The 11,328-nt window shown below is 46.3% G+C and overlaps 1 protein-coding gene across 1 annotated transcript; it reads left to right on the top strand.

Moving 5' to 3' along the window:
* The first annotated feature begins 2,768 nt into the window (after positions 1–2,768).
* On the top strand, positions 2,769–9,004 carry LOC131288174 (tyrosine-protein phosphatase 69D). Its single transcript, XM_058317285.1, has 12 exons — positions 2,769–3,030; positions 3,114–3,222; positions 3,305–5,175; positions 5,249–5,473; positions 5,543–5,804; positions 5,951–6,539; positions 6,615–6,926; positions 6,998–7,150; positions 7,224–7,514; positions 7,589–7,887; positions 7,963–8,098; positions 8,185–9,004. Exons 1-12 carry the CDS (start codon positions 2,949–2,951, stop codon positions 8,266–8,268), a joined length of 4,413 nt encoding a protein of 1,470 aa, XP_058173268.1. The 5' UTR covers positions 2,769–2,948; the 3' UTR covers positions 8,269–9,004.
* Positions 9,005–11,328: the final 2,324 nt, after the last annotated feature.

Below are 11,328 nucleotides of genomic sequence, written 5' to 3' on the forward strand. Positions count from 1 at the left end.
TTCCCTATTTATTCTTGTCAGTCCCTCTGCGATAAGAGAACCTCTGGATTAAGACTCCACCGTCCACATGGGAGGAAAGATCTGGCCTCGTGGAAGCGTCCGTGCGGTTGTTGTTGTTCCGTTGATCTGCAAATGAGCCCCAAGGGCCCCGGAAAGGGGTTGCCGAGAAAACGTGCTGCTTGTGAGGTCGGGACGCGCCTTTATCAGTGCCTCGCGCCATCGTCACACGACAATCTGACGCACTGACATAACCGGTGCCAGGTAAAGGGTGCTGCGTCCACACCCTTCTGACGCTACTGTGCACCGTTTGCAGGCCACTTTATGTGCTCGTGTCTTCGTGATATCGGACAAATAGATTGTATTGTTCAAAGAAACTTATCAATTTCTGTCACCAACAATAGAATCTTTAAGAGGGGGTGGTAAAGAGGGAGGTAGGGGCTGAGGTGTCGTAAATCATACCTGCGCAGCCTTCAGTAAAACGTGTACAGCGTCCATCTTGCCATACACTCTAGTAGTGCCCTGCGTCATCCGCAGCGATAGGAAGAGATGCTACCGTGTCAACTCAGAACTGGGCCAGCCCATGGCACACGCGAAATCTCTAAATCAGTCAGCTGGAACTTTGTTGCTGCTCCTGCTACTGATGTGCCATACAACCAGCGTGTTGATTGTACATTTTTAACATTCAGCAACATCGCCGGTCTTAATGATGATTAGTTCAGTGAATGCTCGTGGAGTGGAAACTATTTGTAACTTGTCTTCACGCTCTCCTGTTCGTACCCTGATATATTGGGAACTACTTTTGGAATTTTGCTACGCCAGTCCCGCTACCGCGTGTCGATGCTAGGCCACTCTGTTTGCCACTAGAAAGATAACGGAGCCAATCAGTCAAGTGGCAAGTAATCCGCTCGACACACAATTGACAAGCGTTTGTGCCGATTGATTTAGTAATACAATTATTGAACGGACCGAACTGTGTGTGTTTTTTTATTTCTTCGTCGTAGCACGTTGTTTGAGATGCTCTCACAAGTCGAATGTGATAAACATGCAAGGATAGCAGCAATACAACCGCCTGATATGGCTTCTGCACACGAAGTCTTACTTTTTAATGCGAAATGACTACTCCTACTCACCAGTTACATTATTTAAGCAACGCAGTTTAAAATGGTGATACTCCCATGGAAACAAAAAGATCGCAAGGTAAAATTAACAAATCGTTTGTTGTTATCGGCATTTATTTCCTTATCCATGTTTATGATTCTTTCCGGTAGATAAAATGGAGTTCTATTTTTGCACCGCTCTTTTGGTTGCTTATAAGCGGGATTCACTTGCATGATAAAGATAGAAAGAATGTATGATAAAGCAACAGCTGTGTGTAGATTGCTACATCTGATTTTCCGGTATTGCAGCTAGGTATTCAAAAATCAACGTACAAAAGGCATCGACAAAAGGTCAATTCAGCTCAAATATTAAAAATTTATTGAATATTTTATTACTTTTTCATACTACTACGACGAGTGAAATTTTTCACTGCAGTTGCAATATTTCCTTATGGAAATTCAAACCCAAGAAAGAATCAAATAGCTCTGACTCACTTCTCGAGTGCGGCATGCTTTCTGACAAACAGTTACTATCAGAAAGCTCTCTTTGATTTATAAAGAACATCTTCTCATGATTATTCGATAACTTTTGGGTACCACAATAAAATAACTCCAAGCATCATTCGTAAATTCTATACCTTCATTTCTTTTCCATGAATTCATTGCTTTTACCAATACCGGTTTGACCACGATGAGTGTATAAGGAGGTGAGTTGTGCTCGATTGACCACAAAAAATAAAATAAAAATGTTGGCCAATTTTGGAACCTATTGAATAACTGTTCTCTTTGGCAGTACCCGTACTCTATAAACATTATTGGCATACATTAGATTCGATATGCAGGACGGCATAATAGCTCTATTTGGGATTTCAAAATGTAAAATTGAAACTATAAGGCCGGTTAGGAACTCACCTCTTTAAACTCTCTCACCTTGGCATTCAAGACGAATGAATTTGGAGAAACGTCAAAAGTTGACAAGAAAGTGAACGCTCTGTGGAGAGAATCGTGGAGAGAAACAAGGTGATTCATTCATCCAATGACTCGCTTGTCCGATCGAAGATTCGGACTCTAGTGATGGATAAACTCCGGCTAAGAAATAGGTACGTTTCCCTCTCGCAGAAGAAAGAATGTATCATACATTGATTTTTAAAGCTTCATATGTATGAAGTTCGTCATTAAAAGTATATTCCGCGTTGTATCAACAAAATTAAGCATCTCTCTGTGATTTAGGCCCGTTTTGATTGATTCTATAACAGGTGCGATCCTACCGGAGAAGCACGGAAAAGGATTAAGTCCAATCCGGCTCCGCATGTCACAACACTACTGCTATTTCAGTTTGTTTGGAAGGTGCCTCCGCCATTGTGTTGCTCCCGTGGTTTTTGTTTTCGCGTGTTGATAGAGTCTGAAAATCGCTTCCAAAAGCGGTCCACCATGCATCAAATGCTGTAAATATTGTGTGATGGCGTTCGCTGTGCTGTAGCGATAGAGTGAAGAGCTCAATTCACACACGATAAGGTGCAAACGCGTGTGATAAGCCGCATCCTTCGGATCCACCGTCAGATAGAAGGGGAGTGTTCCGTCGTGGGCGCTGCTAGCAGGGCAGAACAGTAAGAAGAACAACACGAATAGGTGAAAGCAGTGGCACATCCATCCGAGCAATAAACGAACGGGGCGAGATAAATCCGTTCCCCGCGAAACAAATAGTAACGCTGTGCCAATTAATTTACGAACAAACTTCGCTCGACACTCCCACAGTGTCATTGGTGCCGGTACGCCCAAGCGGAAGTGTCAGTGGTAGAGCAGGTGAAGTGGCATCCGCAGCTTCACGCTCTCGCTAGGAGCTGTTGAGAAATGTGGAAAAAGCAAGCCTCCGTGTGCTGGCTCGTTAGTGTCTACGTCCTGTGTCAGTCCGTTGCAACGGAGGGTAACCAAGGTAATGCAGTGGCAGGCCATCTCCAGAAGAGCCACAACTGGACAGATGATGACTAACGCTGTTCATGTTCGATTTCTTTGTAGTGCGGGAGGAATACTTCAGTCGCGGTAGCAACGGGACACTTTCCTGCGCTACGTCCGAAAATCAAAATATCGTATGGCACAAGGATGGTGCAAACATTACCAATCCAAGGTACGATACACCTATTCCGATACGTCCAAGGAAGCGTTGCAATTGTAATTTGCTTAATGACGCACCGTTTTCGTTGTTTCAGAATTACGTTTCAGATCGTAGACAGCGGCGCGCCGGTTCGGAAATGGTCATTTGTAGTGCCCGACGAAGATAAAACCGATGAAGCAAACGCTCCGAAACTGTACTTCACTCTGACGATACACAATTTTACCACAACCGACGAAGGCAACTACACCTGCTACAATCTGGAAAATGGTCTCAACGTGTCGTACAACGTGCGCACCGTAATCCTACCAAAGATCACCAAAACAAGCGACGAAAGAATTAGAACTAAGACGACCAGCATCCTGGAGCTGTACTGCGTCATCGAGGCGTATCCACTATCGTACTTTAACAGTTCCATCTACTGGCTCAAAGAGGATGCTTCGGGCGATAACAGTCAGCGAGCGTTGGCCAGCAACGTTAACAGGCGCTTCATCGACGAGCGTCATCTCAACACCACACTCACGCTTCGCGATCTCACCAAGGCGCACAATGGGACGTACTCGTGCATCGTGCCGCAATCGGCACAGCTGCAGGAGGACTACGGTGAAGTAAAGCGATCGATGGCCCTGCTGATTCTCGACGTGCCCCAAGTGACGATCGACTACGCGAAGGCGGTCGGCGCCAACAAGATCTATCTCAATTGGACCGTGAACGACGGGAACGATCCGATCAAAAGCTATATCGTGCGATATCTGAAAACGGGTGATCAAACGCAGACGTACTACCGTGAGCAAATCGGTGCGAATAATTCGTTCTACGTTCTGGACGGATTCGAGCCCGGAACGGACTACAAGATCAGTTTGGGTGCCTCGAACAGCCAGGGCCAGGGAAAGTTTCATGAGTACAGCGAAACAATTCGGACGCTCGACACCGATCCGAGCTTCACTCCGATGGTGGAGGTCAAAGGGAGTACGCACTCGACGATCACAATCGGATGGACACCGCCACCGGCCAACCTCACCGATTACATCCAATACTACGAACTGGTCGTTTCGCTAGCCGGCGTCAATGCGTCCATCATGAAGAAGGAAGCGTTTCATCCGCAAAACAGTCGGAACCTTCCGTACATGTTCGACAACCTGGCGACGGCCACGGAGTACACCTTCCGTGTGCGAGCCTGCAGTGAGCTGACGAAAATTTGCGGCAATTGGTCGGATCCGGTCAACGGCACGACCAGTGATGGGCAAGCATCGCAACCGCGCAACCTACAGATCACCTGCTCACACCACAACATCTCGCGGCGCAATTTCGTGCGTGTCCGCTGGGAAACGCCCGAGTCGCCGAACGGTAAGATCATATCGTACCAAACGATCCTCAGCGGAGTATCCCACTTTCGCTCGGAGTACGGTGTAATGAAGAACGAAATCTGGGGTCCAAAGATCAAGAACATTCTGCAGAACGTGCTCTACACCGAGTACGACAATGTGCCGCCGAACACAAACTATACGGTCAACGTGACGGCGCATACTCGAACGAAGCGACCCGGTGTGGTGGCGTCGGCCAGCTGCACCATGCCGGCAACCACTCCCGACCATCTGGGGCGCATGATCTGGGGTAAACTGCGCACGGAGGATGACAATTGGATCTTCAAGCTGTTCCTTCCGCGGCTCTCGGAGCGAAACGGTCCAATCTGTTGCTACAAAGTGTACCTAACGCGCATTCACATGCACCATAATGGATCACTGCCAAGCCCGGAGAATGCACCGATCAGTAGCTACGCCGAGGTACACTCGATCAATAATACGCGCGGTGGCACGTACCTAGCGGAGGTGTTTGCTAGTGCATTCAACTACACGGAGGTGTTTCTAGGCGACGGAAAGAATTCTCCCTCCGTCGGACTATGTCCGCAATGTTTACAGATGCGGCATCGTATCACTTACGATGCAGAACGATCATCTGCAACGACGGGTGAGGATTGGAACCACCAACACCTATGATTGATCGATAGGTTAACGTAACGTTATGTCCTTTTTGCTTGCAGTTTCTCCTACCACTGATGATGATACTGCTCCGTCCGATGTCACTGTTCTGCCTGGCGGTAGAACTGGCAATGAAGCCGTTCCACTTGAGGATGAACGAAAGGCATCATCGAATCACGAGAAGCGTGATACAATGAGCAGCATGAAAACAATCGCACAGCTGGAAACAGTCTTTGACGGAGTTCTCGATCCATTCAGCAACTATACCGGATTCGTGGAAGTTGTTGGTAGGTGACGGGCTGCTTGCAATTAGTTAGTGGCAATATGTATTTACATTTTGTTTTTCTATCTTGAAGTTAAAACGGACACCGGTGACGATGGTCGGGACTATGTGTCGACCTACAGCGAATACTTCCAGGAGATGAACGCTGGAGCACCACCGGAGAGTGATGCCGACAGGGACGAGCTCTCTTTTATACTGAAAATCGTTATTCAGGTATTGCTCGCCTTGATCGTGGTGGTGCTGGTCGTGCTGCTGGTGCTTTGCTTCCTGCATAGACACTTTAGCAACAACATTGCCCAAGAAGGGGAAGCCATCAGCCTGGGCGATTCATTGAGGTAAGACTTACACTTGAAGTTGCATGCCAAAGATCGATTCTCTGTGTAATGCGTTAGAAACGTATATGTTTCCATTTTGCGTCGCGTTATTCTTTTTGGACTATTGTGTGTCGCCCTTGTTCGTGTTTTCCCCCCTTCTCTTATAGACGCGCCCTGTGCAATGGTGGCCGCGGTGTTAATGCTCATCATCGTCATTTGCTCGGTTCCAGCAGTGCGAAACCACCGGTTCTGCCACCGATCGCGAAAGAGGACGTACCGAAGGCGTACAATGACAAGCACAAGGACTCGGACTACGGCTTCCAGCACGAGTTTGAGCTGCTGCCGGATAAGTTCCTCGATCGTACGACGAAAAACTCCGACATGAAGGAGAACATGCCGAAAAACCGCTACCCGGACATCAAGGCGTACGATCAGACGCGCGTCAAGCTGATGCCACTGAATGGGCTGGCCGGGTCGGACTACATCAATGCGAACTTCGTCATCGGCTACAAGGAGCGGAAGAAGTTCATCTGTGCCCAGGGACCGATGGACGCGACGATCAACGACTTTTGGCGCATGATCTGGGAGCAGCACCTGGAGATTATCGTGATGCTGACGAATCTGGAGGAGTACAACAAGACAAAGTGCGCCAAATATTGGCCGGAGGGTACGAACGACTCGATACAGTACGGCGAGCTGCTGATCACGTTCCATTCGATCACTTACTATGCGGATTACATCGTACGCACGCTGAAGGTAACGAACGGAGTGGAGACTCTTTGACACCAGGGATTGTTTGGCACTTATTTTCAAAATTTTTTTCTACTTCAGGTTACCAAACGTTCAGCTAGCTCCGGCGAGGAAACATGTCGTGAGATAAGTCAGTATCATTATTTGGCCTGGAAAGACTTTATGGCTCCTGAGCATCCGCAAGGCATCACGAAGTTCATCAATCGTATCAACTCGGAGTATTCGCTGCAGCGCGGGCCGATCCTCGTCCACTGCAGTGCTGGCGTTGGGCGAACGGGTACCTTCGTGGCGCTGGACACCCTCTCACAGCAGCTACAAGAGGAGGGTCAAGTGTCCATCTTCAACACCATTTGTGATATGCGCTATCAAAGAAATTTTCTCGTACAGTCACTGGTAAGGGAGGATGAAGTGCTTCGATCGTGCGATGATTTTTACATTTACTGCGATCTTGTTCTATTCTACAGAAACAATACATCTTTTTGTACCGAGCTCTGGCCGAGTTGGCGTACTTCGGAGACACGGAGATCGATCAGAAATCGTTGGCCAGTACCATCGAAAATCTGAAGCAACCATCGTCGGAGAATCCCGAAATATCTCGACTTGAACTGCAATTCCAAGTGAGCCAAATTCCCGATCATAACAAACCTTCTGGAGGGCAATCCCTGTACAAGCGTTGTGTTCCACTTCCAGCGCCTTAAGGCATTCCAAGATGACACGCGGCGAACCACGACGATGGGCTCGAGCGATGAGAACAAGGCAAAGAACCGATCCGATGCGTGCATTCCGTACGACAAAAATCGCGTCATTCTAGCACCGATTCCGGGCCGGGACAATTGCACCTACATCAACGCGTCGTTCGTCGATGGGTACGATGAGGAGAACAATTTCATCGTCACGCAGGACCCGATGGAGGAGACGATCTTTGACTTCTGGCGCATGATATTCGAACAGCGTGTCAAAACGATCGTTATGTTTTCCGAGGTAAGGTTTGCAGAAGGTTGAAGGTTTGCCAGTGTACACTCATTTTCCTGGTTTTTTTTTCTCACCTTTACCAGATTGGTGATGGGCCCAATAAGTGCCCCCGCTATTGGGCCGACGAGGAGATGAAGTACGAAAATCTGCTCGTTTCGTACATCCAAAGCGAAAGCGGGCCATACTACACGAAGCGCGAGTTCACCGTTACTAACTGCAAGACGAACGACACCATCCATGTAACGCAGTTCCAGTACAACGGTTGGCCCACGGTGGAAGGTGAGGTACCGGAGGTGACGCGTGGCATGATCGAGATCGTCAACCAGGCGCAAAAGCATAGCTCCCAGCAGCAGGATATCTTCACGATTGCCGTTCACTGCAGGTAGGAAGCGATTTTGCAACCCAAAGAAAATCGTCATACCATTTTCAAACCATGCTTTTGGTTTCCTTTTTTTAGTCTCGGGACGGACAAAAGTTCCCTTTTCGTTGCCATGTGTATATTAGTGATGCAGCTGAAGACGGAAAAACGCGTCGACATTTGCACGGTCGTGCGGAAACTTCGCGCACAACGTAGTCTAATGATACAGACATATGTAAGTATCGTTTATTTGAACCTCGATTTGTCAACGATGGGCTTGTCCACTAAACCAATTCTTCTCTCTTCGTTTTCATACTCTAGGCACAATATGAGTTCTTACATAGGGCCATTGTAAATTTTGCCGATCTGTATAAAATATCGCTAGGCATCGCAAACGATTGTTGATAAGAGTGAGTTACAGTGACGGTTCAGCTCGATGTAGCAATTATTGGAAACACATTATTAAGTAATAATTTACACCGAAAACAGAACAAAATAATATACGTACGGTATGAAGACGACGCTTGAATGGGTGTGTGTAGCGTGCAAGGAGTGTGGAAATGGAAAACGGTAAACAGAACGTGTCTCTCTTATATACTCCACCTTCCAGGAATGCGTAGAAAGGGAAAACCTGGAGAACACACAAGAACAAACGAATGCGAACAGAGAGTAAAGGCTTATTATCGGGGAATCGGTTTGACCAACGCGAACAAGTTCCAGTAAGATTAAGTAAGAAGGTAACAGTACATACCGGATATGCACAATCTCGAACACAATCGGAAGTTAGGGCAAGGTGAGCGGCACTTGCGAAAGAAGCACCCCCTCCTTCCCCTCCCATAGCCACTGGAGTCAGTGTGCAGCGAACTGGAGGCCATAGAAAGCCGACCCATTTTTGGAACATTTTATGTGAAGAATGACAATTAGGATTAACTCTTTTCTATACCGAAACATACACTGAAACCACGCGATACATGGAACCAACCAACCGAACGTTTAGAGCAGATTAGATGCAGACAGGCAGAGGGAAAGAAGGAGGTACATGAGTATTGTGAAGCTTTTCAACTAGTTTGCTGCTGATGTTGCCTGTATCCTGCGCAATTCGGGCCGAAAACAAAATTAGAGCGGCCCTTAGGCGAACTCAGAAGGGAGGGAAGCAGGGAACCGAGCAAACCAATAAGCCTAGCACCTGATGGCGATTGTGTGCCATTATTTTGTTGTTATAGTTTTGTGTTTTCGATTTACGGTTTACAATTGTAAAGGGAAACAAATGAAAGATTTGTTTCATGGTCGACTTAATTCTAGTATCAGTTCGAACGCAAGTTGTCCGCGCCGGAACAGTAGTAACATTGAATTTGTTTTGTCAGTGCATCGTCTTGTTCGTTGCAGTATTATCAATAAACGAGTATTTCTCACCCCATTCAGGTGCTGAACTTTTTGGGAGAAGCCTTCGGTTCCCCAATCCTTCGATCCGTTTAGGCAAAAGCAGCTTGTTGCAATGTGCGCTTGCTTATCGCCACGCAAGTCATGCATGCTTTTCCCCGCGCGGGACCAGCTGATCGGTTCCGAGGAAAGTTTAGTTTAAGTGACAATCGTCTTTTGTTTGTTTTTCGGTGTGATCAGCCATCACGCACATCAATCACACACGGTACATACAAACATACATGCATACTACCCTCCTACATACCATACACACGGTTCGCATAAGTTATATCGGATAGGCATAATAGAACGAATCTAGCGAGTCTAGGCGGCGGGTGCGTTGGGTAGGGGTACGTCCCGGTCTCTTCGGTTAAGTTCATCGATACATTCTTCATACCCTAAGTCAACATTGTATTGTGGATCGCAAAAAAAAAGAAACAACAAAAAACATTTGCCATGGCACTCGAATGCAACTATTACGATATAAGAATACAGCAGTAAAGACAGAAACAACCGCGCTTCCGGTGTTTGTATCCGCTTCGATTTTGCCTTCCCCCCCTCCCAGCGAGCAGTAAAACGAACCAAACGTAGAAGAAAAACCTAGCGATAGATGTTGGCTTCTGTGGAGCCGAACACACAAGCCAAACCAACAAACTGCTGGGCCGTGCGAACAGCACAAGGCTTCAAGGGGTTTGAAATTTTCGTTCACGAGCCATTGTTTCTGTTTTGTGTTTTTTAATTTCTGTTTGTTGTCATCCTTGAGGTAGAAAATCGCTCGGAACGAATAGGAAAAAACATATTCAGTTCTCTTATCAGCTCAGCTAAAGAAGAATGTATGTTGTTTTTATAACAGAGCTTCGGTTTTGTTTACAAACTCCTTAGTAGTAGTTTAGATTCGACAAAAGATTTACATTTAAATTTCCAAATTGTATGTTAGGAAGGCAAACCGAAGTGTTAGCATAACCATCATGGATATTTCGATTTAAAAGTGGATGGAAAGAAAAATTCGAGGCAGCTGAGTTGAGGAATGGGAATGCAAGCCCTTTCAGGGAACGCTAAAAAGAAACAAGATAACACAATTTGGTGATTTCGAGCCATTTAGCGAACTGATTAGCCGAGAAGAAGGGGCCGGTTGCTGGCTGGCCATGCAGTTGTGCATTGACTTTTTTATATTAATTATACTATATTGGAAATCAACAACAACAACAACAACAAAAAGCATCATTATCAAAACGAAAGGAAGAGAAAACAAAAGAAACACGAGACAGATACTCTAGAACTACAAAGAATACCTCTATTTGTGTGTAATAGTCAATAACAATTAAGGCATCAGCAAGTACCAGTATGATATTTCTTTAGCATATTTGAAAGAACCTTCGCGGCAGTTTAGAAGCAGGATGAAAGCGTCGTGTTAGCAAAGGCAGAGGGCATGAATAATGAAGACTATCGCTTCGACTAGAAAACCCCGTTCTGGCATTCGCAAAGGGAACGCACAGCACAAAACACTAGCGAGAAAGAAATAAGAGTGGCATGAACGAACAAAAAACTCATCATGAATAAGAATAAACTAATTAAACTGTATGGCGTTGTTTTAATGTCAAACGCACACCGGAAACCAACCAACCACCGCGTGGCTTTACCACAGGATGACGAGGACGGGACTCTGCTGGGGAATAGCTGCCGCGCCAACCTGCCAGCCTGCCAACTTTATGCATCGAGTGCGAGTGTTCTTAGATTTTACAGCTGGTTGAGAAAAGCACGTACCTTGTGGCTATAATTTCTATCGGCGCGCAATTGAAACGATTAGAACGATGAGAACTAGCCACATGGAAAACGAATACGGACAATGGGAGAAAATAAATTACAAATAGAACTGGTGTAACATAAACGTGTTTGTTGATAGTGTGTTTAATGTGGTTTCACTGTTTCCACCGTTTTTGATTTCGTTCGACAGGTAGAAAGGTTCAACAAGGAAATGTTGTTTTGTTTATAGCAATGATCTTACATTGACTTGAAATATGCGTATCTCATGTTACGGTAGACCAT

The sequence above is a fragment of the Anopheles ziemanni genome, chromosome 3, assembly GCF_943734765.1.
Source record: "Anopheles ziemanni chromosome 3, idAnoZiCoDA_A2_x.2, whole genome shotgun sequence".
NCBI classification, from domain to species: domain Eukaryota; kingdom Metazoa; phylum Arthropoda; class Insecta; order Diptera; family Culicidae; genus Anopheles; species Anopheles ziemanni.